The sequence below is a fragment of the Myotis myotis genome, unplaced genomic scaffold, assembly GCF_014108235.1.
Source record: "Myotis myotis isolate mMyoMyo1 unplaced genomic scaffold, mMyoMyo1.p scaffold_m19_p_16, whole genome shotgun sequence".
NCBI classification, from domain to species: domain Eukaryota; kingdom Metazoa; phylum Chordata; class Mammalia; order Chiroptera; family Vespertilionidae; genus Myotis; species Myotis myotis.
In genome coordinates, this window is record NW_023416320.1 from 31,701,323 (window position 1) to 31,720,790 (window position 19,468).

Sequence of the window (19,468 nt, forward strand, 5' to 3'; positions counted from 1 at the left end):
TCCTCATTGATGTTTCGCCCTCTCTCTTCCTCTCTCTCTAAAATCAATAAAAACATTTTTTAAAAAGGCACACAATACTTTTAGAAACATCTGTTCACTCATTTCCAACATGAAGTATCTTTAATTAGATCAAAATACCTGTTTTTAAGCTCTTCATAAGAAAAGATGAATAATTATTTTTTAAGTAAAAATCTTTGTGGCAGCAGTTTTAATTGTTACAACAAATCAGGGTGCTCTTAATTCAGTAACTACATTTTACAGTAGTCACAATTAGAGATTTAAGAACTCATGCACAGAATAGGACAAACCATTTGTAAAACTGCATTCAAAATGAAATTTCATTTTATTAAATGCTTTCTTAACTGAATTCTGACCTTTAGTTAGATCTCAAATTTATAACCCCTTAGAAATGGTAAACAATTATGACACAATCAAATATGAAAAAAATATATAGTAGTCCACCAAAGTAACTAAAAAAACTGATATAAAATGAAAGGCCATCCTAATTTGAATAATTAAAGCCTTTCTAAGACTATTCTGAGTGTGTAGAGATATAAATAAAAGTGTTCTAAAATGATTACTCTAAATAAAAGTCTCTTTCTTCATGACTGTACGGAGATCCCGGGACAGTGTGTCTGGCACAGTACTTATTGGGTGACAGGAGATGGGGCAGGACTAGTGGAAAAGAGAGGTGGCAGAGGAGGGCTAAGGAGTGAGGAGGCTTGGAGAAATGAAGAAAGGGGTGAAGGAGATAGATTTCATAGGAGAGAGATGGGAGGAGAAGGGAAGGCTGAATTAATCTGGGAAGAGCCTGAGGAAAGGGTAGCCCCTGATGAGACAAGGAGGTGGGGGGCCAGAGCCTATGGAGGGAGGAATGCAGGGATGTCACCTAAGCTTGAGGAAGTTCCTGGGAAGAGAAAGGATGGGGGTGGGGGGGGGGTGGGGGGTGAAAGGGAAGCAAGAAGGAGGAGAGAGAGGAGGAGGAGGAGGAGGAGGAGGAGGAGGAGGAGGAGGAGGAGGAAAACCAAGGGCAAATAGAGAAAGATGGTAACTTCTTACCTACCTGACTATGTATCATCCCTAAAAAGTTACGTCACTCTGTATATAAACACCATTTAAAACCTTAATATTCTTATTCAACTCCAATGAAAGTATTCAATATATTAATAAGTTCATTATAATTCATATTATAAATATACATTTATCTGGATACATGATCAATAAATTAATAAAAATAGAATGCTATTACATCACATTTTTATTACATACTTTTAAAGCTTCATCTTTTATATTTAGAAGCATTCGACAGGGTACTGAGATTTCGAAGGATTTACTTGCTGAGCACCAATAAAGACAGCCAATGGCTCTAACACACATCTTCCCCTCCAGAGCGATACTTCACTTACGTACTACGCCCTGAGCAGCAAATCAAATCGCGGTGAAGCACACCACCCGGCCCTGGGCGATGATGTCAGAGCTCTAGTTCTTTCTTTTCTGGTTATTTCCCTTCGCTACCTGCGCCTGTTTAGAACTTCTTCCTTCCTTCTTTTCATCTTTGTCTCTGGATGTCGTTTTACTAGAAGCATCCTTTATATTTGTTGGTTTTTTCTTATCTTCCTTGGTTTTAGAACCTTTATCTGGTCCCACTTTCTCCTTTTCTCTGTCCTTCTTACTCTTAGGAGGCTCTTTCCTGGATATATCGGAATCGGCGATTTTCTTAGCCTTCCGGTCATCCTCTTTTTCCTTCTTCCCCCTTTTTCTCTCTTCATTCTTACTCTCCTTCCTTGACTCGGGCTTCTCTTTCTCCTTCTTGAACTCTTCTTTAGGGAGTTCTTTCACAGTCAAGTTATCCAATCAAAGGGGAAAATGTTTACTAAATCTCTTAATTCATAGAACAGATGCTTAGTGCAAAAGTATTGTCTTTCTTTAAATCTCCCCCCACACATAAACGACTTTAATACACTAGGTTTAAGCTGGTTAAAAACAGATGCCAAAGTATCGGCTATGAAAGAAATTCTAGAAACTTGCTGTCATATTTTCCAGCTTAAAATATGGTATGCTGTGTCTTAAAACAAGGTTAACATGCAATATTATTCAAATGAGTGTATCCAGAAAGGCAGCACTTTGCAGCGTTAACAACTCACATCTCACAACTGTAACGACATCATTAAAGGAACACTGACAATATAAGAACAAATTTTCTGTAACTTGTATTTGTACAAAGATAATGTAAAAATTTTAGCTCTAACAAAAAATTATGTTCTTAAAATATTTGTGCTATTAATCCTTGAAAACCGTTAAATTGGATTTAATTTTTTAACTAAGAAAAATACAATATCCATGAGTATAAAATTTAAAAGTCATTATCTATTGTATCAAAATGATAATTAGAATTTCTTTTCTACTCACATTCAATATTATGAAATCAGTATTCCTTTAAAATATTTCCTGTTAGTTTATGTAGAATCACTCAAGCCAGCATGTATATGTTGTCCATGCTCTTAGGGAAGAGAGCAATTCAGTGGAAATTCCAAATCTCGTGTGAGACATTGCTTTCTATTTTTTTAATGGAAAGCTGAATAGTGCCGCTAGCCAATGGTTTGAATTTCACCTCGTGCTCTCTCATTAGGAAATCATAAGAGAAGCAGGTGTTTACGGCACATTGTAGCATTTAAGCAGAAACAAAGAACATAAAAGATTCCTCTAATATAACAAAATGTGGAAGATGTTTTTGCCCACCAAAACGATGTAAAACTCACACCGCACAAAATGTTACTCAATTCTTCCTGAACATCCGATGAATATCTTGTAAAAAATGCAAAATAGCAGTCACAGAGAAGCAGCCATCCAAGTCCTCATCCTACTTCAGCGCTGTTCACAGAGCAGCATAGGTGACGGCACTGCAAGAGCCCTGCTGTCGGGTCTTATTCTGCACAGGCCTTCAAGGCATTACACCTTTAATGCTTAACGGGCCGCTCCAGGGCAAGAAGTAAAATTACACCTTTCTGGCCATTTATTCTGTAATTATTTATGTAAGAATGGAATGGTGAAAAATTTTGTTTTCTTCCCAGAAACTATTCAAGTGAGATACAAAGTTAAAACGTTAAAATAGCCTAACCTTAAAATTAAAATACAAATCACAAAAGCCTGCAACTCACACAGTGTAAGTTTCACCTGTTCATGTTTCACTGCCCCTCCCCCCAAAAAATGAACACACTACAAATATGCCAAGCACTTGGACACAAAGGAATATTACAAATTTATAAAGAAAAACATGCACTGCCCCCAAGCCCCTCTCTGGGAAGGACATAAATATTTGCCTGTGAACAAGAAACACCAGAGAGATATGAAATAAACTGTAATAATAAGCCGTTAGCCTACATAGAATGGTTCACAGGTACAATCACTCCTAAAGAATTCAAAGAGTAAGCGTGGTAAATCTTATACCAACATAATACAGTGCTCCAGATTATACATTTAAGTTCATTTTACTGAAAACTACAAGTTTGCTCGAACTAGCTTTTATTGTGCCCTATGAAAACGCATCAGAGCTTTTGGAGAAATGAAATTAATCACTGATGATTTATCTTTTTTTTTTCCCAATAGTAATTTAAAAATTCAAACTAAGTAAGGTTTTAGGATGGAGGGTAGAAATTGTATATATAAATTTATACGCAGTATAACAAATATCATGATAGTGTTATATATGTTCTTAATTTGAAGACTTACTAAGTTTAATGATATTGAAAGAAAATTACTTAATATTATAGGCTTGAGGCAGAAAAATTTTTAATGAGGTCTTGATAAAACTACTTATGACCAAAGGTGAACCCACAACCAAGAAGCAATAATGTTTAGCATTAGTAGCTGCATTTACATAACATATTTAAGAAATGCCATGCATTAAACTTGATTCACTCAAGGCTAATTTCAAAAACAGAAAATACCTTTAGCCTTAGTTTTTCTCTTGGCTACCCCACCGGGTCCTTCTGTTGACATTTATAAGATGAAAATAGGTTATAAACAAAATATTAAGGTAAGTAAAAATTAAGTATCCATAAAATAGTTAAAATCCATGTGTCTGTGAAACAGAAGTTAAATTCACCATTTTAAAAAATACACTCCTTCAACATATGTACATCTACCATGTATGTCATTTTGGAACCTTACTTTCACTATTTACAAGAGAAAAAAATCATTATAATCAGCCAATGATGTAGTCAACATCACAACTTGCCTTAGACGTGTGAAAACTGTTGGCTTTGGAAATGTCTAATTCCCACGGGGAATGGTGCTTCCTTCTCAGTGGGGCATGGAAGTCAGTGGACGCCGCTCAGTGACACAGACGATCAATTACAAGCACCAAGCGTGAAAGGACCTGTGGAATTTACTTCCCCACCCAATCATCACTGCCATCCCCCCCAAAAGGATAGTATATTTTAATAGAATTTTTTCTTTACTATTTGAGTAATCATTGTTTTTTTCCTCATAGTTTCAAACTTTATTTAAAACTTACACCAGAGCCTGTCCAGTGTTGCTCAGTGGTTGAGTCAACCTATGAACCAAGCAATCACAGTTTGATTCCCGGTTAGGGCACATGCCCAAGTTGTGGGCTCGCTCCCCACTAGGGGGCATGAAGGAGGCAGCCAATCAATGACTCTCATCATTGATGTTTCTGTCTCTGTCTCCCTCTCCCTTCCTCTCTGAAATCAATAAAAATACTTAAAAACAAACAAACAAAAATGAGGTTGTCCATGTGAGAATGGTAACTTATTTTGGTTGAACTATCCACATCATCGCCCTTGGGGGAAAGATGTATTAGTTCTATCTTACCACTGCCTACATTTAAAAAAAAAGTGAATTAACTGTTCCATGTGGGAATTAACTTTTCCTGTTTGGATACAAATCCTTTCCATCTCCGTCCAATTTCCTGATATACATACACAACCATAATCAGTGTGTGATGACAATTATTTTCCCAGAAAAACCTGATTCTTTCCTAAACGCTACTGAAAACAGCATGTTACCTGAGATACTAAATGTTTTTCTGAACCACTCCACATGAAAATTTATTTCACAATAAAATATCAAGTGTATTTTTATAATGCCAACTTCTAAATATGTGGGCATTATCCCAGGTGGAAAGTAAATCAGCACAAATCACTTGAATGCACTTTTAGTGATGCCAATGTCCCCTCCTGACTTCCTCAGGTTCTGAAATGCAGCCCTGGATTCCATTACAAAACAGAGTGGTGAAAATCAGACTCACCACCCTCCAACCCCACTTTGGTCAAAAGAACTATACTGGTGAAAAAGCTAAAGGTTTTTAGTAACAAACTAAAATACCAGATTGCTATCAGATTAATGAAACAGGAAAACTAATAAGTACTTAAAACTTTTCCCATTTGGGTATAAATCCTTATAATGGTACAAATTAACAATGTGCAATGTACTGTGTAAAATTCCAAAGCATCAATTTAAGCTACCTTTTCTAAACTTAAAGAATGTAGCCAATAATTTTTCAATACTTTTGACATGACAAATATTGAACTAATAATTTAAGCCAGAATTATCATATTCAGTATCTGAAGGAAATAGTATAGATATGAAAGAAAACACAGCACTTGGAAAAGAGGAAATTAACAGAGAAGCCCCTATGCATTGAAGAATAGAGAGAAAAGTCAATTAAAGTGCAATGTCCTAAAAACTAAAGGAGCAGTTTTGGGAAGGAAGGCATGAACAAAGGTTTAGAATGAGGACACTACTAAATTAAGTTAATTATTAAATGTCCCATAAGGGTCTCCAGATTAGTTTTATAAGCAGTTCCAGAGGTGGTCACATTGCAGTGATGAAAAACCATAGGTGGAAAGGTGAGCAAAACCCAGAGTTCTCATGAGGACTGCTCTTAACTCCTTAGAACAGCGGTTCTCAACCTATGCGTCGCGACCCCTTTGGGGGTCGAATGACCTTTTCACAGGGGTCGCCTAAGACCATCGGAAAACACATATATAATTACATATTGTTTTTGTGATGAATCACTATGCTTTAATTATGTTCAATTTGTAACAATGAAATTGGGGTCACCACAACATGAGGAACTGTATTAAAGGGTCGCGGCATTAGGAAGGTTGAGAACCACTGCCTTAGAAGAAAACTGATCATACAAGTATTTTCCCAAGACTCTCCGGGGCGGGGGGGAGGCAGACAGGGAACAAAAGGAATAAGATTTTGAAGAATTTCATCTGTGTTCCTATGCACTGAAGGCTAGCGGAAACAAAAGCATGCCTATAGCAAGAAGAAATGGAGTCAACGGGGAAGGGGAGAGATGATGAGGACAGGTGGAGCGGACACGTGAGAAAAGGTTGACTTCGGAAACCAGAGGATGCCAGATCTGAAAAAATGACCAACGAGAGAGGAAACTGATTCAAACAATCATACGAGTAAATGCCACCCAGTGTAAGGAAAGGAAGATAATGGAGCCCAAGCCAGGGTCGACTACCTTGGTAAAGCAGAAAGCAAAATCACCTCCACAGAGGATGGAAGATGGACAAGCACGGAAGGTTTGAATACCCACTGAAGGCAAGAACTGGCACAGCAGAGAGCACCTCACAGAGGTTAACTCAGGTAAACCTACAACAGCTCTTTTCCAACAACAGCGCGAAGCCACTGGTGGAGAAGGGTCAGAGGTGACCCAGGACTGATGACAGCATGAAGAGGGGGAAAAATTACAAATGTGGGGAGTAGAGAAGTGGCCCCAGAAAAAAGCACAAGGCATGTATGTAAGACGTTGCTTTATATTTTGCCTAAAAAATTAATCTTTTATCATTTGTAACTATGGCGGATGTGAAGTCTCTTTACAGGGTCAACAATCAGCAAGTGCACCCTATTTTTCCAGGGGGAAAATAGGAGCAATCCCATCAAAAATAAAATTCATGATAATACAATAACTCCTTAAAAATGATTTCCAAGTAGTATGGAGAACATTATATCAATTAGAGACTGACAAGGAATTCTGTAATCCATTTGGGTAAGAGTTCTTTTATGGATAGAATCTATTTCCATTGAAAGCAGTCATCAAAGAAGCATTAGGATGTGGTTACAAAGAGAAGGACAAAAAAAAAAAATCACCATGTTGTTTACTTCCTTTTTGTCCTATATGTTTACTCTGACGGTTTCTAAGTGACTACTGTTGACTATCTGGGGAAAAGTCTAATCTTCTTCCCTTAGAACATGAAGGAGTTGCCTAAAGGTAATAATATTATTTTGGCAATAATCTCAGTGCCACATGAAATGTTCTGTATGAAATTACAATGCTCAGTCAAGCCAATGGTTGGACCTGGGCTCCCACACATGCGATAGATATAATTTTAGAAGACGGGTTCCATTACAGAAACCTACTGCAGAATTTCAGAGTTGGCCACAGAATTCATAGGCCGGGTATCACTTTATACTTAGGCCATTTCAGTCACTCCCACAGCCCCTGTGAGTCACTTTGATCCTCAGCTTCTCATCTTCCTCCTTTCCATACTGAAGCATCCTAATTTATTCCAACATTGACTAAAGATAGCAAAAAGAGGCCCAAACACCTCAGTAAAGGTCCCGTGAACTAGAGAGACTGTTGCTCTAGAACGGATGTCTACTTTTGGTAAAATGCATATCACTACACCAATTTCCTTCATATTTTTAAATAGCTGGTACATCTATGTTATCACAGACATTTGTTTTTAAAAAAGGAAGCTGTAAACCTCACAACCTTCTATGATAAGTACGGAAGGGAGGATTAGAATATAACAGAACTGAAAGACTAGATTTAGAAAGGGATTACAGCCAGAGTTTGAATAAAGATAAAAAGCAGATTCAAATACAAATGAAATATCAGGAAGATCACCTGAAGACCTCTGTTAGCATAGGTCAGTTTGTGTGAACTTCAAAAGGTCATTTGTTCTAAAAAAAAATATGTCCAATAATTGTTTCACTTATTTAAACTGGTTTAAAAAAGAAAGAAAGAAAGAAACACCAAGTGTTTTATTATACAACTAGAGGCTTGGTGCACAAAATTTGTGCACTGAAGGGGGGTGTCCCTTAGCCCAGCCTGTGCCCTCTTACACTCCGGGAACCCTCACTCCTTACCGCCCACCTGCTTACTGCTCCTTAGCACTGTTATGGAGGCGGAAGAGGCTCCCACCACCACCGTTGCTGCTCCAGCCACGAGCCCAGCTTCTGGCTAAGCGGTGCTCCCCCTGTGGGAGTGCACTGACCACCAGGGGGCAGCTCCTGCATTGAGCGTCTGTCCCAATGGTCAGTGCGCATCATAGCGACCAGTCGTTCTGCGTTTCGATCGATCTGCATATTAAGCTTTTATTATGCAGGATGGGTGACTCCTGAGGTTCTCACTCACCAGAACTAACCCCAGAAATATTTAATAAGCATTGTATGTTAGGCTCAGCTTTGAAGAGAGATTCAAATGAAATCTAAGACCTGATTCCTAACTGCAAGGAGTTCAGTTTAGCTAATACCTATCCTATGCAATAGGTGGTTAACTCAACAAATAACCGAGGCAGAGAATGTTTCAATCAATTTGTGATAATAGTCTGAGTCCCTGAATTTCATTAAAAACCTCCAATTATGCACTGTGATCAAAGAAAATTCCACAGCCCCACAGCAGAAAATGTCTTACTTGTTTTATAAACCAGAATCTCATTCAGCAAGAGTCACTGAGTATGAATCCCGAAAAGGTGTAACTGCCGACTGTACAAATTAAGAATAACTGTCTATGCCTCCATCTGCTTTTGATAATTCTTCCAAGTTATAAACATCAGGACAGACAAGGAAACGTTTTGCTCAGTGTAGCTAATGATAAAGGAAAACAAACCAGAACTCAAGCAGAAAAAGGTTTCTTACATGTGTGGACACAGCTCTGAGACAGGGAAGCAGTTTCCGGAACACGGAGTGGAGCACGAGATGAAAGGCGGGCTCCCCGCATCCCACCTTGTCCCAGGCTCTGCATGAGTCTCACGGCAGCAAGCTGGCAGCCAGGCCTCAAAATGTAATCAATTAGATCAGCACGTAGAAGACGCATCTCCAAGTCAACACCCACCACTCATGACCCAGGGAGAATCAGGGCTGAAAGAAGCTGAAGCACAGAAAAAAAACAACCCCAAGTGCCACTGCCTCATGTCTGCGCCAAACTCCAGGAAACCCAGTGCCTTTCCGTTGGACAAACAGCAGGGCTGCCCTGAGGAGACGCTGCATTTGAATACAGAGCATGCTCCACAAAGTTCCTGTGGCTGTTCAGAATCGGAACAGCGGAGAACTACAGCACAACTTAAAATTCTATAAATGAATATTCCAATGTACAGAATACAATTTTGCCTTTTAAAGTAAGTTCCTCAGTGTAAGCTGGGAAAGTATATTATGAAACAGAAAAGCATACAATAAATCCTTAGACAATTAAGAACTACAGCATACGTAGGGTGTCCTAAAAATGTACACACAATTTGAATAATTATTAATTCCAATAGGTTAAATCTGAAAACAAATAAACATCAATTGAGCTATCAGCTGTTAAAGTGTGTCTACATTTTTGGGGCGCAACCTGTGTAATAAAGAAAGTATAAGTGAGGCCATTTTGATCAGCTTCAGAATTCTCTACACCAGTTTTGCAAACAGCTATTTTCTCTCACCACAATAAGCCTTTGGCACAAGTTGAAGGAGTCACAGAAGTCAGGGGTTCAGCAGCTGCCTGGATTCTACCTTCCTCTGAGGCTTTCAAAGGAGCCGATTAAAGGGATACTAGGTAAACAGCAAATTATGATCTCACACCCTTATTTTTCACTTACAAAAATAAAGCATAATTAATTTCTGTACATATGTGTTAGTATCATGCAAAAAAAAAGTCTGTTAAGAAATTAATGATTCCAAATATTTTTAAATACACACATTTAATTATTTACTGGTTATAAACTGTTCAAACATCTTATAGAGTTAGTAGTAATGAAGCATTAAGAAATAAGACTGCTTTAAAAAAATACACCCTCAGACATTTGGCTAAATGGATGTTATTAAGAAGGAGGCCTAAAAAAGAATGCTTTTGAATTTAAACCTAATGAACTTTGATATTTCACAGTCATATCGAAGTGGAAGACCCATTAAGTATGGGCAAACACTGCATGAACTTTCAGAAAGGACATTATTAAATCACACTCATTAGTTCCTGAATATTAACATTCCAAAGTCAGAAGCTTTAGACCACGCATGTCAAACTCGTGGCCTGCAGGCCGCATGCCTTGTTTATTCTTGTTTATTTGGCCCGTGTTAGTCTTTGAGTTTGACACGCTTGCTTTAGACTGCCAGAAACATTAATGAATAAAATATATTCCATGAAGAATTAGGGAAGACAGAGTTTTAATAGCCATTTAAGTTTTAGGAGAGCACTGTCAACATACAACTTTGTGTATCCACTTCCAAAAGTAACTATAGAATAATGCTTTCTTTAAAGAAAATATAAAATCAGCTAATTGACAGTGTTCCCTGACACATGCAAGTGGTGAGCGGATGGGAGGCTACTGTGCTCCCTGTGTTCTGATTTGAGACTCACATTCAGGCTATCATTTTGAGAGCCTACAAGAATGATTTCTACCAAAGACACTAAATTTGTCATAGTCCCCTCTGAAAAAAAATAAAGGGTGTGTGTGTGTGTGTGTGTGAATAATCCATTTACTGAAAGAATTTTGATTAAGTATGAAAATGAATATTTGAAAAGCAAAAAACTTCATATTATACCTAAGCCAAAGTTGATAGCCAATTAATAAGGTAATACAGGAAAAAATGGAAAAAGACTTATTTAAGATGAATAATTTTAATATGTACAATATTATTTAAGATAATATTCACATTTTCCTTCTTGTGTAATATGCCTTCTTTTAAAAATATGCAAATTACTTTCTCTGGATGTATATTTAGAAATGAAATTAAAAATAAATTTTGCTTTCATACACAGAAATATTCAGACATACTACTACCTGAATATATAATTTAACTACCCTCAGGACAAAACATGGGGATATTTTCAAATTATTTTAAAAGCACCATCGATACAGAATTTTACACTGAAGTTGGCATTAACCTATGTGACAAATTGGTTACCCTAGATCAATTACAACTGAAAACATCAGGGTTTTTAAGAACCATCGTTTTACACATCAGTCATGTTAAAGATCAACAGAGAAGCATTTATTTATGAATCATACTAGAAATATTCTGATAATCAAGTCCATTATAATCATCTCCATTGATAGCATGTTAGAAAGACAAGCATCAAGTGTTAATCACAAACAATTTGCTATTTTCTAAATTTAGTTCAGTGAATACATAAGTGGAAACAAAACAATACAGAAACCAATTATACCACCAAGAACATCATTGTCAATGCACTTTGTAGACAACTACAAGAATGAGGAAAGCCGGTTTCTTCACTAAAGTGGGGAAGCCAAGCAAGGGATTAGCTAGAGAAAAAAAAAGATGATATGGTTGCCTGACGCTGTTGGATTGCAGCTGCCCCACAGCACATTAAGTCCTGGGTGAACAAAGGAAAGAAAGAAAAAGGAGACTGCTTCCGGTTTTCATAGCCAATGACTTCAGTCCCTGAATCAACATTACTGGTTAAATAAATTCAAAATGATACAAGTCTTTCCCTGAACCCCTTCCTTCTGTGACATACCATCAACACCTTTTGTGGTTTCACTTTCTTCTTCTTCTCCTTCTTCCTCTTCTCCTTCTCCTTCTTCGTCTTGTGCTTCTTCTAGCATTTCAAAAGGAGTCATTATATCATAGAGAAATGAGAGGAAACTACAAAACCAATCTGAACTTTCCTCTGCTAAAATATTAACGACTTCCTCAAGAGAATCAATATTTTCATTACTGCCATCATTGGTCAGGCCTACATAAGAATAAAGGAGGAGAGAGAGAGAGAGAACAAGGAGAGCAGTTAGGTGGAAAAAGAAACTCCGGAAGAGTGATCTAAAAAGGACGTGCATCATGCTCACAGAGGGTTACAGAAAAGGTATTTGGGAAAAAGAGAAATGGATTAAGATGCACATCTTACAAGCAACTCTCAATCATATGAACTAAAGGAAAGGCACTTTTTGACCAATCCTACCAGCCCCTAATCAGGCTTGCCTTTCTCTACTCAGAGAATCTAGAGCTGAAAAACATAAAATCGCAGCAGCCAACATCGACTGACTACTGTCAGTGGGAAGAGTGAATAATAGCAGTATGAGGGTAAAAAGACAGATACTGCAAGACTCCAGATTTGCTCATTTACCAACCCGATATGATCTATTGAGAGTTGAGTATACAAACATTTACTTATTTACATAAACAGTCATTGAAAACAGAAAGGTTCATTTCCTCAAACTTTTCCCCTTTGGGATTGGAGTTAACTTGAGAAACTCAGATAATTAACTTAATTTTTAACACTATAAAATACGTTAGTTCTATAATGCTCTGGCTACTGACACAAGGTCCTTGAATTGTGGCCAATAATAAAAAGTCAGTTATTAATAATTATTCACTCTGCCTACCAATATGAAATTTGATCAATGGCCTTAGCTAATCACAATAAGAACATTCCAAAGTTCTGTCCCCAGGAGCCCAAGAAATTATCTTCTACTGCAAAGACCCCAGAGTCCTGTTGTTTTTAAATCTTAGACCTAAAACAGTCCCTGATGATGGAAAAAAAGCTAAGCAATATTGTTTTTAATCATCTATTGTTTTTGTTTGTTTCTTTGCCTGTGAAGAACTGGCATTGGGTAGAAAAAGTCTCTCTCTCTACTCCAAAGTTACCAATATTGCTAAGCTCTAGATATCAAGGCCTATAATTTTGAGGAGAGGAAAAAAACACACATAGTGGAGGGTTCTAGCTGTTAAAAAAATGTAAATATCTGTGATTTTAGAGGTGAAATTATAACCAGCTAATTTAGTATTTCAGGCTTCAACAAACAGAATTTCTCCATGTAGCATAACTACCAGAAATCAAGATTGGCAAGTAAGGGATAATAAATAATAAGATAACTAGTATAAATATTAGAGTGAATTTCCCCCACTTTAACCCATAGAAGAACTACATCATGCCATTCTTCATGCATTCAGGGAAGAGGGGACCACACACTGCAGTTGGTGTTTACTTTCGACAAAACTAGAATGTTTTTCACTGAATTTAACAGTTGACAAGGGCTATGAACAGAGGCGATCTGTATTCCCACCCAAGTCTCTGTGGGATTAACATTGCTTCTTCTTCTTTCCTTAAAACACCATAGCTATGTGTTTACAGTAAACATTTTTTCCCTCTATTTTCCAACATAAGTACTTCTAAGTATCAAATATAAACTATAAAACTTAACTGTCCTTCACTATGATAGTGAACAAATATGCAAAGGTATTTAAGCAAAACTATCTTATCCAACTATGCAACTTTCCTGTGATTCTTAAGACAATAGTATTCATTTGGAGAAAAAGAAAAAATTCTGGGTATACAATTCCTTCACCTTTAAGAGCAGGCCCGAACCAAAGAGCAGGTGTGAATGCCTTCGCGTGGACACTATCCAGTTCTTTCCTCTCTTCAGCTCACTCATGCACCCCTTCCAGTCTATACATGTTCACCAAGGCTTCCCTACCTTCAGTTCTCCAACCACACCTGATAGGGTACCAGCGAGGCACCAGTCACAGGACAGAAGGCCACTGACGTAATCCTTCAGTGGGATTACTCTCAGAATAGTTACTCTTATCATTTAATCCTTGGATCCGTTTGCTATCAATTTTGTTTGGAAAACAAGTTCTCATAGAATACTTTTCTAACAATGTAGTTTTCAATTATCCAAACCAAAATCAAGGATACTTTATTTTAGAAAATTTTGACCATGAAAGTAGGAAACTGTGTAAACTAGAGCAGGCGTAGAATATTTTCAAAGTAGGAAGGGGCATGGCCAGAACCAATGAAATAATAAAATGAACGATGGCTATTGATCTTGATTTACTCACACATATTTCACTTTCTTTATATTTAACAAGAAAAACCAAAACTTATCTCCAATTGATAAGATTTAGATATTTGCAGATTTAAGAATACAGAAGTACTTATGAAATAAATGCCAAAACTGTTAAAGTTCAACAATCTCAGTTATTACTACCACTACCATGCCAAGCTCTTCCCTAATCTCCAACTTCCTACTTCTGTCCATGCCCTTGGACACCCTCTGCCTTAAGCCAGAGCCCTTACCCTTTGAGCTGCCTCTCCAATGAGAATGCTCTCAGGAAGTTGGGCTTTTCTTGAGGTCTACGCTCACTGCATTTGCTACCCTCGTAACTCCTCCCTAAGCAAACAGAGCCACTTAATGGCTCTGTACCCCAAGAATTTCACCGGGTTCTTTCTTTGCAACCACCACCTGCCAGTAAGAGAGGCACAACTAAACTATAATAACCTCACACACTAAGAAAGAACTTTAGTCATAAAATTTAATTCTGGTCAAGGCTGCATTTCCTACAGAGAATTCAAACACCATAGCAATAAGGTCACAGGACATAAGTGAGCCAAATAGCTCGCCTATGATTTGTTTATCTTTCCTGAAGCTACAAGCCAACTGCAAATTAGTACACCTCTAGGGCAAAACCGTTTATCTGCACCTTTGTGCACTCAGTAGTGTGATTACCAATGAACTGAGATTCACCAAATTTGGTTCCACCTCCGAATAGATAATTCTTGTTAAAAACAAAACAACACACACACAGTTATGATTTGCCCATATCATATATGTCTGTCCATCTGCAAATGACAATGTTCATTAACAATTCATTAACTTATTAGTGGTTGCTTAAAAACCTTGCAGTCTAAATATAACACTAAAAACCAAGTTATTAATGTAAGTTTGCTTTGTAAATCAGTGTGTTTTATAGAAAAATAACATATTTAATCCTAATAGCTGATACTTCCTATCTGATAGACCAGATAGCTCATTTAAAGCTAAAAGAACCGCCAAAACCGGTTTGGCTCAGTGGATAGAGCGTCGGCCTGCGGACTGAAAGGTCCCAGGTTCGGTTCCGGTCAAGGGCATGTACCTGGGTTGCGGGCACATCCCCAGTGGGAGATGTGCAGGAGGCAGCTGATCGATGTTTCTCTCTCATTGATGTTTCTAACTCTCTATCTCTCTCCCTTCCTCTCTATAAAAAATCAATAAAATATATTTTAAAAAAAAATAAAATAAAATAAAAAAATAAAGCTAAAAGAACCAATAATATATGGATGAGAATATTTCTAAAAATGAGGCACCTTGGCCCACATGAAGTTATTTTTAAAATTAAAAAGCTTCACTATTCAGGATCCATTAAAGTAAAGTAATAAAATGGAGTAATAACATTTATAGGCAAGCAACTCAGCATTATTCTGACATGTTAAATTCCATATAACTTTATTTATTTAGCATACCAAGGATGAGAGTCTTCTGAGACCCACTATATTTATATAAACTCAAATTTAGCTGTGTAATGATGGCTTTACATAGAAGATTTCATTAAGGTTAAGACAGGAAATTTCATAGATGGGAGCTTCCACTGTTCAGTAGCAAACATAATTCCCACTGAGCAATAATAAAATGTAAAGTAAAATTAAGAAGTTATATTACATGTAATCACAACTGAACCCTTTTTTTCATATTTAGAACTTACTGTTTTATAGGAAGGTTAAGATAAATCTACTGAAAACAGTTTCACTAGTTACAGATGTGGTATCCTCCCATTTTTTTCATGCCCATGAAACATATATAAAATTGGGTCTAAAGAAAGGAAATGATGCAGCTTAATATATATATTTCCCAGGCCAGATTATAGAAAATTTGCATATTAAACCAGTTCCATTCTTTCTAATAAAACAGCATTTTAAAACAAATGAGAGAATATCACTTATTTATCTATTAGAGGAACATGTCTATGATAAAGACAGGTAATTCTGGTGATAGAAAAAGCAGGGCTCAAGACTTCCAAAATAATGAAACCTGGCCAAAAATCACCAGATCATATCTTTAAAATATGCACAGCACATTTTAAGATGTTTACTATTATGTTTTTATTTCAAAATGAATTTATGTAATCTTTAAAAGTTTATATTTTCAAATGGGAGTGGATTATGTCAAATGGTGCTAAAAAATGCTGTAATTACCATATTTGAAAACAGACTAACACCATATATATATATATACATATATATATATATATATATATATATATATATATATATGGTAAGTTCAGAATATAAAGTGTTTTAAACCTGAAAAAAATATCAAGTTATTATACTTATTAAAAGTATATCTATAAGAGCTATATGCTAACCATTTATAAAAGTAAATAAAAACGTGAGTCCATGAAAAAATAATTAAACCTTTTAACATTTCAGCAATAGTGAAATATATGATTTAAGTGGGAAAATATCTTCCATAAAATGTATACAATTGACATAGATATCATAAAGGCAAAAGTATTCTTTTCTTCCCAGTATTTTACCAACACTAACGAAAAGTAAATGTCTACTTGCCTAATAAAACTTTGGCATCTTCCACATCAAAATCTCCATCACCATCAGCATCATAGACTCCTAGTTTTCCTACAAGAAGGGAAGAAAAATGGATATGGGAACAAAAGGAAAAACAATCTTAATAAGGTAATATCACCACTATTGCAGTCCTCCACATCAACCATTAATGCTACCAATCAATGCAATTCTTTGCTCTTTTAATCCTGAAAAGCAGTGCTAAATTAACATCTTATCTAAAAATGATGGGCAATTCACTTAGAGATTCAGGAAATATTTGCCTAACAAATCTACAACATGTAACTGAGATCATCTTTTCCTTAAAGGTTTCACAATAATACCCTGATGTAATCATTTCAGAATTTTTACAAATTAAGACTGCTACAAATATTTTAGGTAAAGATTTCAACATACATAAGGAATAATATTGATCCATTTCTAACAATCACATGAAATTTAATGTTCCCAAATTATGAACTTCCACCATCAATTTTCAAAACAAAAGGAACAAACACCAAGCCTCAAATACAGATTAAATGTAATTCACATCAATTATAAGTACTCAAAATAAGAGGACAATTACTTTTATATTTTACTATAATCACTTACAACAGAAATATCATGAATCAATCTTCTTTAAAAAGACCTCTGAAAATAAAGCATGTAAAACTGGCTTCCTGAAATCACAAAGAAACCTTACCGTTATCCTACTTTAAAACTTAATTAGCACTGGCCATCTAATACTAAGAAGAAAAAAAAAGCTTAAAACAGAAAATCTGAGAATACAATACTACCAGAGCCTTTTCCTCATCAAGAACAGTAAATATGCATTTTAAGACTTTACTAAAGCTTTATCATCTAGGAGCACTGTTATACCTAATTACCATTTCAAATATGGGTTAAATACATTTAATTCTTTAAAAAACATCCTACAATCAACATGATTGATAATTCACCACTGGACAGTGGTTATGAAAAGATATAATAATGTACAGCAATATTTTAAACAACACTCTCAAATACAGCATGAACACTAAAAAAGCAGTGGGCAGCACTGTTACCATTTCTTTAATAAAAAGTAGATTAAAGCATAGCATAAGAACAGGCAGAACTTTTGGAGTAGGGCAGCTATGGCCAATCTTTACCCTCCCAGAGCCCTTGTTCTACTCAGGAAAATAGTAAGCTTGCTATGTAAGTCTGATTTAAACAGCACACACATTAAAAATGACAAGTATAATAAAGGAGAGCTATGAATTCTATAAGCTAAGAAAATGAAAAGCGCTGATCTGCAGGTCGAGGCTACATATAGCACAGAGCTCAAACATTAGAAACTGAAAAGTATTTTCATTTCTAATGACCTTAAAAAGAGAAATTGGTCCTTTGTTGGGGAGCACATGAGACTTGGTTGGAAAGTTTGTAAGAAGGACATTCTGAGAAACGGGAAGCGTGCCGAAGGCCGTCTGCCCTGTTTATCGGAATTCCAACTTAGGAGAGGCTTAGGAGAGTGTCGAAGGCGGTGCCCCTAATTATTATTCCTTGACCGTTCCAAACAAGTCTGTGCACATGCAGACCCCCCGGGTGTTTACTGGAATCCTTATGCTTAAATCTTTGGGTATCCTTGCTTAAAGGACACTACAAACACATGTGCCCTCCCAAGATTATTATTTACCCTACTGATTATGTCTTAAACTTTATTTCATACTGCTGCTACAATAAAAGCCTAACGAGGCAGGCAATCAAGGCTGTGTGGTTCCTTTAGCCAGGCAGTCCCTTAACCCTCTCTTTCACAGCAAATGTGTCAAAGTAATCCATTCATCTGTCATTCAGGGTCTGCTGGTCAGCCCCGGCACCACTTACATTCTCTGATGCAGGTGATAACTGAACTAGCAGAATAAGGATGAGATTTTAGAGACCAACACAAGTGGACTGAAAATGCATCTCCAATAGCCTACCTTGAAGCACCTCTGATAAGTTATAACGGAAGTCCTTTGCTTTGGCTGCATGCATGTAAAAACACAGAAATTGTTACTTGTGCTCATTGTACAAATATCTGCAATCTCTTCTTTTGTAACAGACTTCCTCTACTCTAGCAACATATGCTTATAGTTTGGAATACTTTGTTTTCTGAAGTCAACAAAAGCACAGATTAGACAGAACGTTGTCTGTACACTAAAATACTTCCTCTGTTAGTCCATCAATTTATCCAGAAATTGCTTCAATGAAAGGCAGATTGCATGTAAGAATGTTTGGTTATTCTTTGCCTTTATGCCCCCAGAAAAATGGTTATAATCTAATAAGTAAAGCAGTACAAGAGGGTCGAGGCAAGGGAGGGGATTTTGCACACAACACTGTGCATGCAGACAAGTGTGGATTTTGTTCAATGACAGGGTCCACATCTTTCCCTGAGCATTTAAAGAGGAAGGACATTTATTCACAACAGTCAGAAAGTGGAAACAGTTCTACCGTCCATCACTGATGAATGGGAAAGCAAGATGTGGTGCATCCATACAATGGAATATTATTCAGCCATAAAAATGGAGTATCAAACCTTGAGAACATTATGCCAAGTGCAAAAGGCAGACACAGAAAGCCACATACTGTATGATTCCATTTATATGAACTGTCCAGAATAGGCAAACCCACAGACAGTGTATTGGCATTTGCCAGGAGAGAAAAGGCGTGGGCAATCGGGTGTTTGGGGGGAGGGGTGATGGAATTATTCTGGAAATCGATAATGATGAGGATAGCACAAAATGATGAATATATTAAAAGTCAGTGAACTGTTGATTTTCAATATTTATGATATTGAATGTTGTTACATGAATTTCATTTGAAGTTTAACAAAAAGACTTGGTGAGGTTAAAAAAAAAAGTATGATTCCAAAATGACAAA

At 36.6% G+C, this 19,468-nt stretch overlaps 1 protein-coding gene across 14 annotated transcripts in view; it reads right to left on the reverse strand.

Moving 5' to 3' along the window:
- ASPH (aspartate beta-hydroxylase) overlaps window positions 1-19,468 on the reverse strand; it is a 179,666-nt gene that overhangs the window by 126,534 nt on the left and 33,664 nt on the right. For 4 of the 14 annotated variants that reach the window (XR_004972490.1, XR_004972491.1, XM_036338335.1 and 1 more), the window contains exons 3-5: window positions 18,529-18,573; window positions 16,580-16,648; window positions 11,720-11,938 (exon numbers count right to left, since the gene is read on the reverse strand). Coding sequence is in view for 12 of the 14 variants with exons in the window: in XM_036338335.1 (XP_036194228.1) it covers window positions 11,720-11,938; window positions 16,580-16,648; window positions 18,529-18,573 (333 nt within the window). In the remaining 2 variants the exon portion in view is untranslated. Of the gene's footprint in view, window positions 1-1,146; window positions 1,833-3,947; window positions 3,990-11,719; window positions 11,939-16,579; window positions 16,649-18,528; window positions 18,574-19,468 lie in introns of those variants that run through there. The other 10 variants (XM_036338338.1, XM_036338339.1, XM_036338337.1 and 7 more) reach the window with 6 other exon arrangements.